The sequence below is a fragment of the Corvus hawaiiensis genome, chromosome 8 (genome assembly GCF_020740725.1).
Source record: "Corvus hawaiiensis isolate bCorHaw1 chromosome 8, bCorHaw1.pri.cur, whole genome shotgun sequence".
NCBI classification, from domain to species: Eukaryota; Metazoa; Chordata; class Aves; order Passeriformes; family Corvidae; genus Corvus; species Corvus hawaiiensis.
The window spans coordinates 21,185,533-21,206,674 of NC_063220.1; the positions used below are offsets into that span (position 1 = coordinate 21,185,533).

The 21,142-nt window shown below is 45.6% G+C and overlaps 1 protein-coding gene across 3 annotated transcripts in view; it reads right to left on the minus strand.

The window, feature by feature from the left end:
• The window catches only part of NDST2 (N-deacetylase and N-sulfotransferase 2), a 136,459-nt gene that overhangs the window by 2,775 nt on the left and 112,542 nt on the right, over positions 1-21,142 (minus strand). For all 3 annotated transcript variants that reach the window (XM_048311752.1, XM_048311749.1, XM_048311751.1), the window contains 10 exons: positions 14,317-14,404; positions 13,975-14,129; positions 12,276-12,461; positions 11,749-11,877; positions 6,549-6,731; positions 5,653-5,749; positions 4,317-4,440; positions 2,659-2,833; positions 2,261-2,431; positions 771-880 (listed from right to left, as the gene is read on the minus strand). In XM_048311752.1, coding sequence (XP_048167709.1) covers positions 771-880; positions 2,261-2,431; positions 2,659-2,833; positions 4,317-4,440; positions 5,653-5,749; positions 6,549-6,731; positions 11,749-11,877; positions 12,276-12,461; positions 13,975-14,129; positions 14,317-14,404 — 1,418 coding nt within the window. The remainder of the gene's footprint in view (positions 1-770; positions 881-2,260; positions 2,432-2,658; positions 2,834-4,316; positions 4,441-5,652; positions 5,750-6,548; positions 6,732-11,748; positions 11,878-12,275; positions 12,462-13,974; positions 14,130-14,316; positions 14,405-21,142) is intronic.

Consider the following 21,142-nt stretch of genomic DNA (forward strand, 5'->3'; position numbering starts at 1 on the left):
GAAAGGAAAGGACAATTGTTCTACGCCTACATGCAGGCATCCCCACCCACCATCCTCAGCTGGCATAGGCTCTGACAGCAGAGAAGATGTGAAAACAGGTTTCAGCTGCAAAGAACAATATTCAGCATCTCCAGTGGGCTTGCAGAGTTTCCACTGAACCCCTGTATGGCCACAGTTCACTTTCAACAGCACTTAATCTATTCAGATAACTGTATGTGCAGTCATGTCTGAGTAACATCCCTTAACTGTAGCAGTGAGGTGGTGCCTCTGGTAATGCTCCCTCAGACAGCTCTGGGCACCTGTCAAATCCACATTGTCTCTAATAACAGGCTCTTTACCTCAAAACTGTGCAGTGTGGCCCTAATCTCCATCTGGGTGAAGATAGGAGCAGCTTGTCACATATTTTTTATCATACCTCCTCTACTTTTTGTCAGATACAGGTATAACACAAAGCATAAGGACTGCTAGTAATTCCAGCACCTTTTCTGAAACACAAAGACCAAATGGAAAAAACATCATAATTACTGCTGTGAGCAACTTCATGCTCACATGCCATGACAGTGGCAAAACCTTGTCCTTCCCCTACAATTTCTGGAGCCACTAGGCTGTGATTCCAGTCTCCACAAAGCATCTCATGGTATCTGAACCTAGTTTTAGGTTTACGCATAACTCTGAAACCTTGGCAGGTGTGTGGTCAGAGACAAGTATTCTTTTAATCAAGGGCTTCCTGGCTGAGAAAGCATCCTCCCAAAACTGATCTATTTCCCTACCTGAGGGCCTGGGTGTAGTTGAAGAGCGGTGTAACTCCCAGGAACTTCTGGATGTTGTCCATTACAGAGGCAGGGTTGTGTCTCAGCTCCTGCCCATCCACAATGAGAAGCTGAAAAGAAAACAGCTGCCTTAGCCTCTGCCAGCTTGTGCTGACTGACACCTGTGAGCTTCCTGCATCTCCAACTGCCCCTGGCCTGTGAGTACAGGCAGCCAAAGTCTGTATGTTCTACAACAACACAGTGGGGGGATGCAGCCCATTTGTCACCACAGGTAGAGAAGTTACGATATGGGCCACAAGTACCATAAAACAGTAAATCATGACAAGCTTTGCTTAATAAAGTTGTCTTTGGCCAAACGCCCTGTAACAAAGCACTAAGGCCCAGCAGCAGCATGTACAGATTGTCTCTGGAAACCGTGGGTTTTTTATGTCAGCAGCCATTGTGCTAAGTTTCTTCTGTAACCTGTGATTATTCTCCTGTTACATGTCTCATAGACAGTGAACAACATTTGTGCTAATAAATCACCTATTCCAAAAACCAGAATGGAGCAATAGTCACATGAACTGAAGACTGGCCTGCAGAAAGAACAAGGATGGTGTGTGTTTGGGTCCATCATTCCTCACAGCAGTAAGCTCCAGGAATAGTAAGGCAATGAGATACAAGCCTAAGAATGCTTTACCATCTCCTCTTTTAGTCTTGGCAGATCTGTCATGTACAGTTCAGGCTCTGCTGCTTTGGCAGAGAATAAGAGACTAAATGGACATTATAAACCTCTGCTGGATTACAGACTGTCTGACAATAACCCCGGCAGCAGAAAGAACTTGAAAAAGCACATTCTGTAATCACACACATATATGGAGAGATATATATCCATCTACCTGTCTAGATAAATAGATACCTATATAGCTATCTTAGACAGTTTAGAAACTTCTTGGGAATTTAGAGACTGAAAAAGTCTACACTGTCTATTAATTTGCCTTTTTTGCAAATTTTTATACGAAACACAGAATCCTGACATCTCTGCAGTGAACCTTCCCTTCAGCAGACAGCTAATGGCTTCACAACATCGGGACTAACAAGAGGCAGAGTCCACAAGCCTCTCTCTAAAGTAACTAAACCACAGGCTGGAGACCTTCTGGGCCTGAAGAGGGTCCCTGGACTGGAGACTGCCAAGATGAAAGGAAGGGAGTGCTAACACTGCTGTTCTTGCTGAAATTTCCAGTACTGTGGAGCTCTCTAGGAGATCACAGTATCCTCCTGCACTCATTTTCTTTTACAAATACAATAAAGTGCAAAAATGGAGTATTCAAGCCTGATTTCTTACCCACTCATAACAGGAGAAAGCAAGTAGTTGCTTTTGTTCCAAAAGACAAGAAAGGTGAAGTTAAAATTATGGGGGGAGCACAGGTACATGACTCAGTTTGTTCCCCTCTCCTCTACACTAAACCTACAAGGGACTCCAGAAGAACCTCTAGTGACTAATCTCCTACCTGCCCAGAGGGATAGTACGTCAGCCAGCGCTCCAGGTGCGTGGAATACCAGCCAGGGAACAGGCATCGGCTCTGCAGGTTGCGCAGTTCCTGAGGGGCCTGGGATTTCGCAGAGATCACTTGGTAGAAGGTGTAATTGAGTGCCACAGGGTCATTGTGAGCACGCTGGTGCTGAAAAACACAAGCTGAATTCGGGAGCAGGAACACGATTCCACCTTACACCTCTCTGTGCAGACCCCACCGACTCAGCACAGCCACCCACCAATGCCTCTGTATGACTCTGTCCACACCCTGCAGGCAGCCTGCCTCCTCTAGGGAAGCACACCCATGGGCTTTCTACCTCAGCCCACTGAAATATCTCTGTGGCCCTCACCCCCAGCACAGCGCAGGGAAGTTACCTGATACCACGAATAGGCTCGGTCAGCAGGGTTGATCAGAACAGTAATGATTTTGGCTCGAGGCAGCAGGGCTGCACCACGTTTTGGTACCACCTCTGTGTCAAAGTAATTGGCACTCTTCTCAAACATGAAGTCTGTGCTGGCATTAGAGGGGATGGGAAAGAATTCCATGTACCTGCCAAACAGACGGGATGCTGGTGAGCAGCATGGCCCAACAAGAAAAGGCAGAGCCTACGATGCCCTTACTCCTTTTCAACAGACACAGCTGCAACACAACTGCACCTCCCCAGCAATGCAGGGAATGGGCGAAGGAGTACACATCTGGCAGAGGCATGACTCAAAAAGGGGTGGTGGCACATGACGAAGTTGGGAAACGATACAAAGGTATGAAAGTATTTTGCTGAGAGTGTGTTCCCCGAGTCCCTGGGCAGTGCAAGGAAAAACCTGAGGGTAAGGTCCCAGTTGAAGCCTTTAGCAGGAAAGACTTCTAGTCCGAGAGTAAAGTCAGAATTGTCTGCCTGCCTTGTCACCAACCACTTGTTTAAACCTGTCTAAATCATTTGTCTCTTTGTACCTCAGTCCATAGCTGAGGTACAGGGTAAAGAGCTCTGCCCTGCCTCAAAGGAGCTTGTCACATTAGTAACACTGAAACTGTAAGATATTTGAGTAACAGGGTAAGAGGGTAGGGGGGACTGTGAAGCACTGGAAGACTGGTCTCTGCTCAAATCTAAGCTGTGCAACAAATGCAAATTCCATGTTAAATGTGAAGATTCTCCCCTTGCATGTGATGCTACACTCAAATCAATCTGGATGACTTTTCTAGGGGATGCACATAAAAGCCTTCACTTTCTAACCTGTCAGCTAGTGCAACTGCTCTGTAGTGCTTGACTCCTGTGAGCTTTGCTCAAGTACTAACCACCTTCCAGTATCTTTTCAACAGTCTAAATGATTAGAGAAGTCAATCTCCACAACTCAGGGGCAAAGAAATCCCACAGCAGAATACCTTAGTGCTACACAGCCATCCCTCAGAGCCACACACAAGGGAGGGCAGTGCCACTGTCAACCAAAGCTACTCCTTTGAGTAAGAAACACCTTTAAACTTTCTCTGCCTGGAAACATAGTGGCATATGTAGTGCCATGGTGGCACTAGAATTTCCCTGCCAGGTGCAAACTTCTAAAGCTAAAGACCAAGGTATGTGTATGGACACTGGAGCCAGCACAAGGAACACAGTGGTGGCTCTAAGTGTCAAGGTCCGAGAACAATGGTAGGGAGGTTGTCCCCTCCAGTGTTACGTTTTAACTCTGAAACCGTGAAGAATTTTGTAATGAGAACATTGCTGTCTGTTTTGCATGTTGAAGTAAAAGTAATTTCATGACAGCAGTGCATTCAACAAAGACTTGCTGAATTTTTAAAGCTAAATCATGCCTACAACTCTCCTGATGAATAGTCAGTAAAATGAGAAACTACCTGTGCTGCTCCTGGGACTACACAGTTGGTTACCAGGAAAACAGAAAGCATGCACTGAGCAACAGCAAGGAAAACAGCTGTTCAGAAGCAGCAAAGCTGCTAAGGGGGATGAGGGGGACATACAGAGAGACTCTGGAGAAGAAATCATAGGTGCACCTTACCACAGAAGAACATGTGTCAGGTTTCTTACCAATCGATTCCTTTGTGATAGTTGGGGCCGTTAAAAAACTGGATCTCCTCAAAGGTGGATGGACTTGGGAAGTTACTGGTGACAGCTGGGTGCATGGTCAAGAAGAAGTGCACAGCTGTTGTGCCTGCAACAGGAACCAGTTAATGGGACCTGGGTCACACATAATGCTTTGGCTGAATGGAAGGTTTTACCTACACTGCAAGAAACAGTTCCCAGATGGGCACACTCCTGCTGTGTGGCTGACCAACCCCTTAACTCATGCAGGTTACAACAGCACTGACACCAAGCACTGCTCAGTCAGGTTCAATCCACATTTCAACTCAGGCAGCTGATTTGAATTGCCTAACAGCTGCCACCCAGGTCAGCTACTCCCATGCCGGTGGCAAAGCCACACTGTCACATGGCAGAACCCAAACCTGCCAAATGAGAGGTGGCCTAGGCAGGAGATGTGCTAGGGACAACATTAGTGTCCTTGGGTGAGAACTTAGCCAGAGATGCCTTGGCCTGCCTTTGCTGTAGATGTTTTCCCTTTATCCCACCAAACCTGACAGTGCTGCTCAGCGCACGGCTGTGGGCTTCCAGCAGGACAGACAATCAGCCAAGGGAATGCTTTTCTTACTGAGCCACCTGCAACCAGCCTGGGTCATGATACAGAAGGGCTCATGCTGCACAACACCAACAGAGCTTCCCAGTAACACAGCCAGGAAACAGAAGCTTGCCTGGGACAAGCTTTGTTCCAAGGCCAGGATCACCACTTGCTGTGGATGGTTGGTGCTGCTGTTACACAGCACTGCACAGAAAGCCAAGGCTTGAGACCTGGCCTTAGCTGAAGAGATTTTGCTCTCTTCAGCCTAGAAGGGACTCATCAGTACAGTATACGTAGCTGTGTCACTGCCAACCACAATGCCACAGCAGTTAAAAGGTGGTGACAGAGATCAGACAAAGGAGTTTCTCTCCCTCCCACTGAAAGTGACACGGAGCATGCACTGGGTACACAGATGTGCAGCAACAAAAGCACCAGGGGATATTCATTGTAACCTTTGCCAAGTGTGTGTGCTTAGTCCTGCTGACAGCTTATATTTGTGACACACTAAGGTCACAGGTTCTCCGAGCTTACATGGAAACCCAAAACAGATAGGGTAAGCCAAGCACAGTGCCAGAAGGAAAAGTACTGACAGACTTGCCAGATTTAGGTTAGAACATATCTGAGATTGTCTGAAATGTCCTCTGTGGCCATTTGGCAGCTTGCACGAAGGGCAGCCGTACAGATCTACAGCACAGACCTTTCCAGCTCTCCTCTCTGCAAAAGTGAAATGGAAGCTGCAATTCACATTACCAGTTTTCTGAGGTCCCACGATGAGGAACTTGGGGAGTCGATCACATGTTTTCTCTTTGGACCAGATATCCTTGTGCCTTTTATCATCACAGGGATTCTGTAGCACAAGTGATGAGATTTAAGCATTACCACAGAAGGTAATGGCAAGGGAAGGAAAAGCTGGAAGGAGCAGTCCTCTCGGGAAAATGCTATTAGCATATGAAGAACACTTCAGAGCCACACTGCTCTGCCAGGCATCAAGAAGTGTTAAGTAAAAACACTGGGGACCATTTTCAAAAGCTCCAGTGACACAGGAGCCAAAGTCCCTCTGAGAGTGTTAATCACAGGCCTTGCCCTATGTAGCCATACTGGGCTGGGCCACCGTGATAGCACAGCTCAGCATCTGTGAACTTCTGGCAGACAGACAACTCTATCACCTTCAGTTAATTTCATCTGCTCATTACCATGCACAGAGTTGCTGCACTGGGATAAAACGGAATAAGCGTGTTTTTATTTAATGAACATGAATTCTGCAGTGTGAAATTACTTTGAGATTAATCACATTAACATGCCTGCAAGCTCCTCCATCACCAAACGGGGCTCTTGCTTGCACACTTTACATTTCACAGCAGCTTGCTCCAATACAAGCCCTTCAATGACCCAAATGTCTGCAAGCTGGCCACTGGTCACATATGACAGTCACCCCTGTCCCTAAGCTCACACTGTGACCGTGTGACCTACTGCTCCTACTCCCCCATGCCTTCCACCTTGCTATTTGCCATGGGCAGCCTGAAGCCACAAAGGTTAAACCTAAAAGCTTTATGCTTTACCTCTCTGGATCAGCAGTCTTGCCACACTTTAAACGTGGGATACACCTCTTAGAAAATCACTAGGAGCAGTTAAAGCTGCCTTCTCACCTGCCACAAGGGATTCTTCTCCTGCGGGAAGATTTCAAAGTACTTTTTTGCAAGTTGGACTGGAGGCAATGTTTGCAGGCGAAGGTTGGTCCAGCACTGCACGAACTTGACCAGGCTCTCAAAAGTGTACAGTCCCAGACGGTCATTCCCATAGTTGGACAGGTGGGTCATGAAGATGCTGATCTGAAAATAAAAGACAAGATACTGGTAAAGCAGGTAACAGAACTCTTTCCTTCTAGCTTGATTCCATGGTCAGCAAGAGGCTGTTCACAACTCAGACTGCCACGGCTGTCTTGGCTGACAAATGTCCATCTGCCAGGCTGACAAATGTCCATCTGCTTGCGAGACAGGAATAACTCAGTAGAGGAGGGTCACAGACCTCTCAGTTATCCCTGGGAACAGTGCAGGAGCATGATAACTGAACCCTGGATGTGAGTTCAGAACAGTTTAAAAATCCCATTCAAGTGGCTCTAGGACATTTAGGTGAACAAGAGTTAGTCAGTAACTCCCTACTAGTCAAAAACCTTGCAAAGCCTCTTTCACGGGAAAACACTCCTTTCCCAGAGGCACCACCAGAGCAACCTCTCAAGCTGCGGAGTCTGCTACAGCAGGGGAGCAGGCCAGGGAGGGGACACCATGCTGCAGGCCAGGTCACATGGCACAAGGACAGTTGTCACAGGAGTTCTCTCTGGGCCCACAGCCTGTCAGCTTTCATGCCCTTCAGAGCTGACATCTCAAATGTAAAGGAGGAGCAACTGGCAGTTCCCAGTTTAAAATACAAACAAGTGTATCTGGGGATCTGATATGGGACTGCAAAGAGACACTGCACTAGGATATTGTCCTAGAAATGGACACCAGCTGCTAAGTTTTAGCCTTCAAGAACCTTCAGCACAGGCATCGCCTGCAAAACCTCCTGCCAAGCTTTAACATCTGTGGGCAAAGTGGCACTCAACAGCTGTGGCAGCCGCCCCAACACTGCAGTGCTCAGGAGGTTGTGCACTATCTCTGTCTTGCCAAGCCATCTCTCCTCTCAAGGAGATAAATTTTCCCCCGGACAGTTTTTCAGTATTTTAACTTCTGGAAAAGAGTACGAAGGACTGTTGTCAGCTTGGCTCTAGTGTGTGGTTTTGATATGTCCCATTGAATTCAGCATCCCAGGGCCCATAATACAACAGCACTTTGCCAGACATAAACCACACTATGGCTAAAAGTTAGAAAAACAAGCAGGACACTGAGGCCAGTGGAGGAATGGCTGATTTAGCACTCCTTGTCCAGTGTCTGCAAGTGCATGGAGGGAAAATTTCCTCAGTCACACCAGGGGCACCCATTGCTGTACAGTCTTGAGTTCAATTCTGGTGACACCAGGTAAGGTCAGGAGGCAATGACAGGCTTCCCTGGCAGGGGGCAGGAACGGCTTTCCCACTCACAGCAGGAAAACAGCAAAATGGGGAAGCAGGAGACAGATGGGCTTGGGATGAAGATATTTGCTGGCACTGAGGAAGTCTGAATTGTTTTCTGCCCGGTGTCACCATGGACTAGTTTCAGCAAGAGAAGAGGTACTGATAGATAGTAGCTCCTTGTGCCTGAGCCCTCCCCAAGACAAGTCTGTCTGTAAGGTGCTCACAACCCAGCACCTTTGGGTAGGCAAGAGAAAACACTGGCAGGACTCTGGGACACATGGAAAGTAAGTGGAGTTTGAGATTTATCACGTTTGTCTGCCTGTGCGTTTGTCAATCCTGCTTCCCTACTGAGCTGACAGAGAGGCCCTGCCAGACAGGCTCTGGCACCTTCACTTCAAACAGCAGCATGTGCTCGGTGCTGTTGTGTAAGAAGGATGTGCTCAGTACAACACAGAGCAGAGGACAGAAAGATCAGTATAACTGCAAGGTGTGGTGGCAAAAGGATGCATCTCATGTTGTATTTTGACCCTTTCTGGGAGACATCAGAAAGGTTCTCTGACAGCAAAGTGTGGCTCATCCCTTTGACTTGCTAGTGAAATACATAGAGGGAAAATATGCTGCATGAAGAGTCTGGCTCACTGGCACAAATCGAGGAGGACAAAGGTCACCACCTGGGACCCCTTCAAGACTTCCATAACAAAAAAAAAGGCCTGCGTGTACTCCAGGTTAGCAACTGTGTCTCAAGACTGACTACATTTGGTAAAATGGCTCACACAGGTAATGCTGCACCTGTGAACAGTCCCAAGCAACTGGATTTGGAAGAAGAAAAGACAAACCCAGTGGATGAGCCATGTCCCTGTACTTGTGAGTGTGCAGTCAGGCCTGTAACACATGCACTGTTTAACAAGGCCTGGCAGCTTGCTCTGTCCCGTCACAGCTACTGCTGCCAGAACAGCTCCGAGCACCATTTCTGACATAAGCTACACTCAAGGACCATCTCTTCCTCCCTCCCATCCACACCCAATGACTCTGCAGACTGACTTGGAAATAACACCTCCCTCTTTTCCCCTCCCTTCTACTGTCAGTGTGCCGTGATTTCCCTTCCTTCACACTGAGCAAAGATGAGAACAAAGGTCCTGGAGAGCCTAGAATACAGAAACAGAAGGGTATGAGCACTCCTGCAATATGTATCAAGCAGCTGTGGGCACAGCAGTAACTGGCCTGTGCACGGTGAGCAGAAGTGCTTGTGAGAAGCCATCAGCCTGTGCTCAGGATCAACACCTATTCTGACATCAGACCTTGTTCACTAGTCAGAAGATCAAACATCTTCTGTTTGCACTGTGGAGTTAATCATACGCATACAGCCTTGGAGACTCCTCCATGCCACTTAAAGGGAGCTGGAAGCACCAAAAAGGACTGAAAGAGCCTGCTCCAAGTCTGCTATGGTTCACTGCTGGGGCTGCAGAGCTGGCCAGCTTTCTATCAGGCCCCTGAGATGGCTCTATCAGCAAGGGGAGGAATGCAAGGCCTGAGTCACTGTGCAAACATGAGAGGAGCTTAGAGCATAGCACTCTGCTCTGACAGAGCACTGTGCTACACTGCCAAAAGGAAGGAGAAGTGTAAACATGGGAAGCATCTGAAGGTGCCTAAGTTTTAAGTCACCATGAAGAGCTAATAGTAAATCTGGAAAATAAGCTCATCCTGTACCAGAACACAATTTTCCCAAATATTTTTGGATCACAGATTACTGCCAGCTGCTTTGACCATCACATCTTATCAGCAAATTTTAACGGGTAGTTCTAGATACTATGTTTCTGTAATTCTTTGGCCCAGCCTCCTAGAGCAGTAAAGATCTCTGGATTACAGCCTAGCAACTGGTTTTCCAAGAGAAACCCATAGCCCTTACTTTCACAGAGCCTGTTTCTGCATGCTTTAAGATTTGACAATTACAAAGTAGGGCAAGGTGCAATTCACCCAGCATATGGGAACACAAGCCCAGAAAAGAAATTGTCAAGAGAAAAAACCTTTCTGACATAGGTTCAGAGTTTCTTTCCACCTGACTGATCACTCTTTACGTAACGCAAAGAACAACCTCCTCCTTACTCCAGACCTTTATCAAGCAGGCAGGTTTGGTTGGGGTGTGTAAAGATAACAATTCTGTCCCAGGCAATAGGGACAGAAGTCTGGCTTCCAGACCTGAAAGTATAAACTGCTACAGCTTTTCAGCTGGGCCTATCACAGGCCACAGCTTCTGCAGATCCTACACAAGCCAAAGCTGGTTACAGGCAAACCTTCACAAACACTGGGCCTGTTTGTCAACAACAGCCTGTCTGGTACACCCAGAGCACACTGTGAGAGTCTTTTCAATAGCAGTTCTACTGAACACTGGAAAAAGCAAGAGACAAGGGAAAAATTAAAGTCACTGATGGAAAAAGGTTGATTTTCTGATTCGCTGGTCTTCTATAGCCCCAACCAAAAGTGGCTAAAGCTGCATATTCAACCCTCCAACCAAGGTGTAAAAGAAAGAGTGAATGAAAGAAAACATCATGGTGAACAGAGCCACTGCTGTTACATGAAAAAATCCCACAAACAAGTACTCAAGGACTGGCACCAGTACTCCAGGATTCCCCCCTAGAAAACTAGCCAGAACCAACTTACTTTCTCTCAGATCTGCCTGCATGGCTCCTTGTCCATACTCAGGCACTGGTGAAAAAGATGCATAAAGGAGAAGTAAGGTGGTAGAAATGTAGAAGTGAGGAGAAAAGAAGAAATTAAGCATTATTATATTCAGGAATAACTATGAAGATAGACATTCAAAAATGATTGTCTAAACATTGCAGGGCAATGTCTATTCAGAGAAATGGAGGACAAGCAGCTGTGGGTCAGGTATAAATCAGCTTTAGTGAGAAAGAAATTCAGGTGGGGAACTGAGAAAGTTACTGCACAAAGAGCAGCATATCTTCCTGCTGCAGCCAACAAGCAGAAATAGGAGGGGGTGTGATCCGTGATTGGAGAGGGCTACAAAACTTCATCCCTTGATTCTACCCATTCACAATTTTCTAAAAATGACCAGGGTTTTTTGTGTCTCTTGCCTCCTAGTGCATCATCCCAGCCTCAGTGGGAAGTGAGAAACTCATGTGATTTGCTGTCCATGGCTAAGACCTAAGAAAGGCCTGCAGGGTGTTGAAGGTACAACATTCACTTAGTGGCTTAACAGAACTGTCAAGTACTGAAAGGGAAAACACCTCTGTTGGACACTTATCTCCCAGAAAAGCCTTAGTGTAACAGCTACATCACAAAAACAGAACACAGAAATCATTCCAAGTGTCTACATATTGAAAGAAAGGGGAGAACACTTCATAATGAAAGCCCAGCAAAAGCAATTATTGTGAACAAAACCCATCAGTAAGCCAGGGAAGAAGCCAGCAGGCAGCGGATGCACGTGGAACAGAAGGAACCAAGGCACATCTCACTTGTGATTCATGAAAACAGAGTAGCCCAGGTAACACCCCCTGTGCTATGGGCCATGGTCAGCATGTCACCCTGGCTGGTTTCTGTCTGCTCAGTGTTGCACCTCTCAATACACTCAATACTGATTGGCAGCGTGTAAAGCAAAGCACCATCAACCAGCACGTACTTCCTTGGCCCTCTATTTCACATCTCCTTAGCAACATGCTGGAGATACCCACACTGGCACGGGGTGACACGGAATATCTCCAGCAAGAGCTAAATCTCCTTTCCCATATCAGGCACATAAGCTGGGACAGCTGTGCACAAATTCCCCTTTCAGATGAACTTACTGGGTTCAGAAGCACCGTCAGGAAGAGTTCACCACCACGAATGCTCTTGTCCAACTCCTTTGAGCCACCAGGATATTCATTATAGAAGATAGTGTGAGTAAAAAGACCACAGGTCTGTCGAGGCAGAACCTGGCAGTATCAGAAAAAGGCCAAGTTAGACAAGAGGCAGATGCAGCAGAATCTGTACGAGAATGAGTCAAAACAGCACTTTATGGATCAATATAAAGAGTAAGGGGTGTAAGTGACATAGGTTCAGAGGACTCGTGCTATTCTTCCTAACCACTTAGCTCATCACACTGCAAACAAGCCACTGGGATTTCAGTTTAGTCTTGATGGGTCTGGTTTTGCTCTCCATTCAGTACTGACCCCTGAATTTTTCTGAGAAACACAGAACTGGCTTTAGCCAAGTTTTTTTCTTTGCCTCACTTAATGATTTTGGGAACACTGGTGATATTAAGATTAACGTCTCTGATGCAGGTCATGAGAAGACCGATCCCTGGGCAGAAAAGTGGCTCTTCTGTGCTTACCATGATTCCATTATGGATGAATCCACGCCGGTACCGGGCAGGCCGTAGGTGTGGGTATTCCTCTGTGCTCGTTACTTGGATGCTCCAAACAGATTTCCATGCCTCATAGAGTTGTGTGTGGACAGGATAAACCCCAGAATGATGTGGGGCTACAGCATAGCCCAAGTCTGTGGGAATCCCATGCTCCTGGAAGCAGAATACACAACTGGATAATTTGGTATTTAACTAATAGCCCTAATAAGGATCATATTTAGCAACAGCATCCAAGTTGGAGAAAGATGACAGAGGAACATGAAAACTCTCTGGACTGGGAAACCTGAAATAACACTTGTACTTCTTGTTTTTATGCATGTGTAGAAATATAAGGGCAATTCTGTACCAACAAGGACATTCAGCACTGGTAACAGCTGCTGTAAGAATGGTCATGTAGCTTGCAGGTGCGACAGATCAGATTAATTCAGAACCCTAAGGTCAGGCCCCCTGGTTACTACAAACTAATCAATCCTGTTAAGTGACACATCTTACTCCCACAGTACCTAGATGTGAGTCACCAGAGAAGGAAAACAAAATTTCCTTAACTGATATAGAGAAAAGGAAGATGACTGGGATCTGGATTGTCTCTAGCAATTCAAAGAAAAGCAGACATAGAGCAAGAGACTATTGAGGGTGAAGATATGGGGCCAGGAGCTATATTAAAATGACAGGAAATTTCTGAATTTCTTGGGTTTTAATTCCACTATGTGGTTCTGGTAACAATATCAATGATGACAGCTCTGCCCTGGCAATGCACGATAAAACCAGAGCCCCTAAATGAAGCAATAACCTTCTCTGACTGCTAGCCTGTCTTATGTTAAATATGCGTAATTGTGTTCTGTGCTTTGTCTCTCTTTGCAAAAGACTGCACCGTTATTTAACCAGGAAAAGGAGGAGCCTAAATAGTTTCTATAATGCTGTGACTCTGCTCTGCATTCAAGACCATTCCTAATCTATGTGTGTCACAGGAACACAAGACAGCAGCCTGCTATTCCCAAGGGGATTACCATCAAAAGAACCAAACTAGAGGTAAAGAGGACATTTCTTCTCAGAGAAACATGTATGCTGTATTCAGCTCTGAGCTGTAAGAGCCAAACATACATTGTTCCATCAACGCAGGAAGTTCAAGGCTTCCCCCTCCTCTGCCAAAACCCAGGGAATTTCCTCTGTGCTTCCTAGATAAGTAACTTCCTTCAGCATTGTCTGGAAAGCCTGAAGAAGGGCCGTTAGCAGACAGAGCATTTTATACTTACACTACTGACCAGGTGACTTCCTTACGGAGCCACACTAAGTAAGGATGGAAAAGGAAATCCTTTCTCACTGCCAGAGTTTGTAAATTAATTGCATTTGGATGGTAATGCTACAAGCTCACACCTCAGGAAACAAGAGCCCTGGGATTTGCACCCTGGAATGTAGCAGAGCTGCCTGGGGCCATGCAGGTGCTGGGAAACGTTTTCCCTCGAAGGGGCAGGCATGTGAATAGTGTTTCTTGCCTCCAGACAGCAGGAGCCACACATCAATTTGAGCTTCCAGAACTGCCTTGCTTAAATGCAGCTGAATTACTAGACTAGTATTTGGGTTCAGTGGGGTCCAAACAGCTATTCCAAGAGAAAAAAAACGTTTAAGGATTAGCACTGCAAAGGAAATAAACTGCAATGCTCCTTACAACAGCAAACTGCTTGTTGAGCTTCATCTGCTCAGCCAACACAGTGACATTGTGGAAAAGATGAGGCTGCATGTGACTCCACATGTGAGGGAACCACCAGAACTCCTTCCTGTGCTTGAGCAGCATGTCATCCCCTTCATCTTCCTCATCTGTACCTACAGAAAGCAGAAAAGGAAGTGCAAAATCAAAAGGCAGAAGAGGGCCTCAATGTTTAAAAGCAGTGGCTAATCCCCTGCAACACTGAGTCGTTCCAGCAGAGTCATGCTCTAATGCATTACACACCACACACACCAAGGAGGGGGCTGCATGCAGGTGCTGGGACAAAGGACTCCAGGGGCTTACCTGTGTGGTAGAATTTCCCTGAGAAGCCCAGGTTGAAGGTGAAATTTGGGACTAAAGTTCTCAGCTTATTCTGGGTGCTCAGTAAAGCCTGTTTGAACAAAGGAAAAAGAAATGTTCACATTCATATTTTTTCTTCTGTAACATGTCTCTGTGCTGTACTGGTGCCCAGTTAAGTCTGAAGAGGTATCAAAGGAGATGGGACTCAAGCACTGCTTCCCTTGGAGTGGAGCAGAACAGCTAAGTGCTCCTCATACAGAGTCTTTACTTGGAGAAGTTCTGTTGTACTAAATGATGCCCCTTTAAAACCACAGTCAGACCATGCTCTCCACTTCAGTGTGAAGGACCCGAAGTGTCTGTGCTAAGGCAAAGGAACAATAAATCTCACTTGAAAGCAACAGATTCTTTACACTTTACAGATTCAACCTCAATGCTCCCTTCCTCTCCCATGTTGGCTGGGACTTTGCTAATGAACCTCTGCCCTTTCTCAGTCTATGTGCTAATGAAAAGGAGGATGGGGCAACCCATGGTACACAGATGAAGAAAAAGAAGTCAATAATATGAACAGTAACTAAGTGATTCAAATGGAGGGGGCTTTTATTTGGAGAGGAAAGGTGCATTCTCAGAACTACCCATATAACAAGTCCTGCCACAGCAGAGAGGTATCCCTGACTTTGTGTTCCCTTGAAAGTGCCAATATTTTATAACATTAAAAGTTTCCTGGATTCTGGGAAGAAAATCAGGGAAAGCCAACATTCACAATCCTCACATCTCTTACAGGTTCTCTCGTGCTCACCTGCGATTGCTTTAAATGTCTGAAGTAATTGCTTTAACCAAAAGGAAGGTGCCTTGTGCCACGAACCTCAGGGTCCAGCAGTGTACAGAGTAAGACAGCACACAGCCTTGACAGAAAAAAACCAAACCAAAAAACAAACCCCAGAGGTTCAGTGTGTCACAGACAAGTAAGACACAAACTAATTCTAGTCACATTTATTCTGCTGGAAAACGATAAAAAGAGAGGAGACGAACACTCTGCTGCTACCTGCGTGCTTTAGGGAAATGTCACTGGTGTGTCTCCCTGTGGGAGAATTCTTAATCAAACAGGGGCTGGCAGGAGGGCTGTTGGCAGGTGACAGACATGGTCCTTGTCTGGGCTGCTTAGATTTTAATAGCTTTTCTCAGAAAGCAATGGATCAGTGGCTGCACCAAGGTGAAGGTGATGACCTCTCAACAGCAGACTTCGGCTGGATGCAATCACACAGGAAACGTGGAATATAACTCTGGGGAAAGCACACAGACCTATCAAACTGTGCAGGGAAGATGAACAGATCTTCCTGCAACAGCTGCCCTTCCCCAGCCCCAAGGAGCATAAAACAGCACTGCAGGGTGCCTTCACACGGCTCACACTCCATAGGAACTGTTTGGGTGTGCCACTCCCTCAGTGGTGCAAGTGCACTCACAAAAGGCAGACTCTCATTCCGTGGAGGTGCCTTGACACCAACCTCCTATGGATAACCTGACAAATCACTGCTCTCACTGATATATCAAACCAGCGTTAACCAAACATTGGTCATCACATAATTTTAAAAATTACTTCTGTAGTTCACTTCAATCACCCATTCACTGCAAACATATGCTGAGCAGTTTTACAGCCAAGGCAGGCAGTCCATGACCACAGCAAGGTGGGAAGACCAGACAGATTCCACGTGCAGTGCTACAAGACACTCTCAATGCTCTCTGTGAGGGAACCAAGCTTTCAGACTTTTCCCTACAGACACGCTTAATTGCCTGTTCCTCATTCCCACATCCACACAACAGCGACATCCAAAGCAGCCTGGGACAAATTTCAAAGATTTCAGCTTTTCCATGGCCACTTGCCTATTGCATCTTTACCTCAGTCCCCACCCAAGAACAGTAATTTGATAAATGTAAGGTATGTGACGTCTCCAGAACCTATCACAGACAGTGCTTTTAAGAAGTGACATGCCAGCAACACTGATGGCTGAAGCCTCCTTTGCAGCACAAGATCCAGAACAGGCAATAAGAGGTCAAGTTCCCCTTATGCACCCCAGCAAGACATAAGCACCCCACACATCAGGGAGCACAGACTAAGAGCTGTGCACCTCTCCTTGGAGACGCACCTGTCTGTCCAGATGACGGTTTACAAGATCACTTCAAATTTGGGACCAGCACCTTGAACACATCACCCCGTAACTCAGACAGGAAAGTGCCACTTTCTTTCCTTTCTCCAGAGCTGTCCCAAGCCTCACCACTTCCCTCTGCTGCCCTGAAAGGCACATCCAGTTCCCCAAGCCTGGGTAGGAAAGTGTGGGAGGAAAGACAGCGGTTAAGAGGCTTAGCATTCCTCTGCACAGAAAGAGATTTAAAGCCTGGCTGGGGTTACCATGACAACACATCTGTCTGATAATAAATCCCAAAAAGCCCTGCTCCAGCAGGCTGCAATCCTTTGTGTCCGGGGAGGGACCAGAGAGGAACTGTGGGGGCCCCAGAAATTCAGAGACTATGGAGCCCTGTGGAGTCCTGCTTTCCTGGCACGTTTATTGCTAATCGTGTGCCATCCCTCTGCTGATGCGGGTCCATCTCACAGGCACATCCCTAAGGTGGCACAGCATACGTTTGAAGAAATGTCTTTCCCCTGAACATGATAAAGGAGACTAAAGTGCCAGTATTTGGACGTTTGTTCCAACACATTATGCATTCCCTGTTCCCTGGTTCCACACTGGTGTCAAGAGCTCTGTGAGCCATAGTAGGGTGCAATAACGCAGGTGTGGGAATGGGCTGGGAGATGGCACTTGTCTCTGCACTGTGTTCCTCTTTCATAAAGTAGGATGAATATGACAGTACTAATCATATCTAACAGGTGATTCAAGTGGCATTTCATTTATATCCATAATGTGCTCTGAGACTCTTAAACAAAAGGCAATCAAGAAATGCGGAGCAGGCTACGCATTAAGAGAGAAAACAGCCAGATGTGAACAGATCTTCACATGCATATTTAGGAAGTTCAGTTGCTCACAGGATATGAGAGAGGGCTAGCATTTTAGCTATCCCCCACCTCTAAAGAGCAGACTTTCTTCCCCTAACAAACTGCCCCTCAATCCATCCAAGTATCTCTTTTTATATTTTTTATCTGTTTTTTTATGTTTTATTTCAAAAAGCCTTCCAAGGTATGAGCCTGACCACTAAGCAGCCAGAAAGGCCCCTGCCCCAGCTAAGCTCCCTGCTAGAAGCCCTGCAAGGCTCACTCCAGCAAGGCACAGATGGAGTCTCCAAAGAGATTCCCAGCACTGGCCACAGGAATTCTTAAGCCACATCAAGGCCAGACCTGCTTCACGCTTGTCACAGTCTATCAGAGAACATCCATTGCAATGCACAACCTATATTTTTGGAGACTTTAGTACTTAACTGGGGCAGCCAGGCTGCAAGTCCAAGTGACAGAAAACTACATTCCAATGCACATTTCCGGACACAATGGAAAAAATGTCTAAGCTTCACTCTGATGTTCGATGCCCATCACTTTTAAAAAGGCTTTTTAATAATCTCAAATTATGAGAAGTATTTACTTCTAAACAAATGTTAGGGAAAAAAGTTTAAAATTGTGCCTTTTGTCACAGTATGTTCAAAATCTCTATCATCTCACTGACAGATCTCCAAAGATTTACTCCACAGTCACTACAAGCTCTTGATGTCATCCAGGGGAAATAGAAACTCTCCTCATTCTAGGAGTGAGGAAGAAATCAGGGAAAGCCACAGCACTCTGACTGTATTGGGAGCTTCCTTAGGACCTAATCCTTTTCTAAGATAACAGGGTGTCCTTGGCATTGGAGTAATACAGGGCTAAATCTTCATGCAACTCTGCTTTTTAAGCTACAAAATTTTTAACTTCCAGAAGTGTTTGCAGAGAATTTAGTCGCTCCACACAAACCCTAAATGTTATCTATCTCAGGTCCCTCTAACAAGAGGCAAAAGAAAAGGGGGAAGTAAGGCTGAGAGTCAGATGCTGGGAAAAGAGAAAAACATTACTCTAAGAAAAAAGTACATGGACAAACGAAGAGAAACAGATGATAAAAAATGGAGGAAGCAAGCTGAGTGTTTTTACAGCCTCTTCTCAATGCTCATGCAAACCATACTAGGAACATGTGGCAGAGACACATTCTTGGCAGATACTGCCCCTGTGGGCTCCGGGCAGTGCGTTCTTGAGAGGAGTTCCTGCAGTTTTCTTACCACCCAGCAGCAGCACTGGCAGAGCTCAAAACATCACTGGCAAAAATGAAAGCTCTCATGGTACTGGTATTTCTACCTGCCCTGCAATCTTAGAATCAGGGAGTTAGGAATTGCTGAGTACTTTAATTGCAGGTAAGATCATCCTCTACAAATTAGAAAGGCAAGAGCTGGCTGACAGCCACCCTCACTAGGTTCTCTCTTCTGCACCCTCACCATTCATAATCCAAAATGAAATTACTGTGCTTGATTTTCACTTAGCTTGCTCTCAGACTCACTAGCAATGATTGCTCACTATTTATGCCCTTGTAGAGATTACCAGCAAAAGAGGAAAAAACTCATCAACTTAATCTTCTTTCCTCATACCTAAAGATGGCCAGAAAGGATCACAAAAGCCAGATCCTTTTGCATTAGAAATGGCTTGTCTTTGGTGGCCAGTTCCATGGAGCTTTGGTAAATTCCAAGGATTATGATTTTAGAAGAGACTGAATGTGGAATAAATTGAGAAGAGAAGGGATTCTCTGAGATTTTGTTTTGTTAATTATGTGCAGTTCAAATCTCTGGTAAACTGTACAAAGGAAAAACGTTTTCTTTGTGCAACTTCCAACTGTTCCACTTCTATTGAGGACTGCAAGCTGCTGCTGCAGCCCTTCAGCAGAAACAGGAACTCAAGGGTTATCATCTTTAAAGTAAAAGCAAGCACAATTCCTTTTTTTCTTGTTAAAGAAGAAAGCTATTCAGGTCTCCTTTAAGCATCACAAATAAAAACATTCATCTTGTGTAAGACATGTACCACGAGCATACATTTGATCAAATTATATTCAGTGCTTTCTTTTAATACCCATTTTGTCTGGGAAGGTCTCTGAATGTGGACCTGCATATGGCAAACAGGCTCACTGGGACAGCAAAGCCAATTTTATACCTTCACACAACATCCAGTCTTCAAACCACTACCCTGACCATGTAATACAAGCTTTGAGATAAAGAGCTGTATGTTGAGATAACAGCCCTGAAACAGAGCTTTCATATCAAAGGCCAAAGAAAATGCCAGCTGTTCTGTTACTGTTATATCCCCTTCTCTCCCCATGGTGAGAGACTATCAACAAATCCATGTAGTTATTTCTTGCTTTTAAAAAATAAAAATTCATTAACCTCGCGTGGCTCTGCAATCAGAGAGCTTCTTTTAAATGGATAAATCTGGGTTTTATCTGCTTTGCCTGAGATTCGCTGCTTACTGATCACAGATTATTCCTCCATTTCACCCTGTTAAAACCCAAACAAAGCATCTTTTGGAATAATCTTGTCTGGGTTTGTTTTTAACATCACTAGAGCAGCCTTTGTTCCCAAGAGCTTTGGCCACCTATCCTACCTTCCCACATGGGTCTGCAACCTGCACAGACACTACAGAGGTGAGAATCTCTGCTGGTTTGGACTAGTGGGTGTAGGGCCTGCTTAGGATCAAGATAAGATTGTGATCCTTCACCAAAAAAAGAAATTTAAAAAAAAAAATCTTTCAGAACATTTCAGCACTTCAAAACACAGGGACACTAGAGTGAAATGAAGAAAATTTTAGCATTTTCCTTCAATAAGTATTACATACAACTGTTCCATTTTCCCACACCTGTATACTAGGAAACACTTCTTCTATGCCTGTTTGCTTAGAATGTAATGGTCAAAGTTGCTCTAAGGAATTATTAAAGAATGAAGCAAGCGAAACAGTGGCATGCAGTTTAGAGTTCCTTCAGGCACACAGCTTCAAGTGATTTGAAAAGATCAAGTTAGCTCCAAACAGAATGCAGGCTTTTCCTTTCCCCCAGACTAAACTTGGAATCAGAAACAAAACATAGAATCTTGAAGTCCTAAAACCTTGGAGATTATAAACTAAGACATATCCTGCATGGATACATAAAACATGTAGGAAAGGTGGTTAAGACTCCTCGGGATGTGGAAGAGGGCTCTTGGGAACATGTAACAGGTAAGGTTCAGGTAAGGGGCCAAACCTGTACAACAGTATTCTGTCTTACACCTTTGCCTCAAATATTTTGTGCCTTGGATATAAGTTTAAAGGGTGCTTCACCTTGAAGCTGTTTTGGAAACATGCTAAAGCAGTTGCTGTCACAGGCTTACCATCATCATGGGTGGTGCCATCCAGGACTCACCTGAGGGCAAGTGCTGAATGGGAATCCAGAGTATTTAGCTGTGAACAACCTCAGCACACCAGAGAAACAGGCAGTGCACCTGCCTTAATGGCTACAAACCAGAACTGATGGGGAACATACAAAGGCAAGTCCTTGGCTCCATGAAGTATCACTGCACGTGTATCACAGACTTAACAGAACACCTTATCACGTACTTTCAAGGGCACGGAGAATCAGAAGGAGTACTTATCTTCTGCCTACTTAATTTTATCTTTGTCTGTCTCAGTTCCCTCTCCTCCACAAAATCTGTCTCTTACCCATAACCTTTCCTAATAGGTCACTGTATTATTCCAGGAACTGCCAAGGAAAGCAAACCACGAAGATGGCATCTCTCTTTGCCAATCGTGAGGCCACAGAGCTAGTTCTCATGAAGGCTTGGTCTGACCATG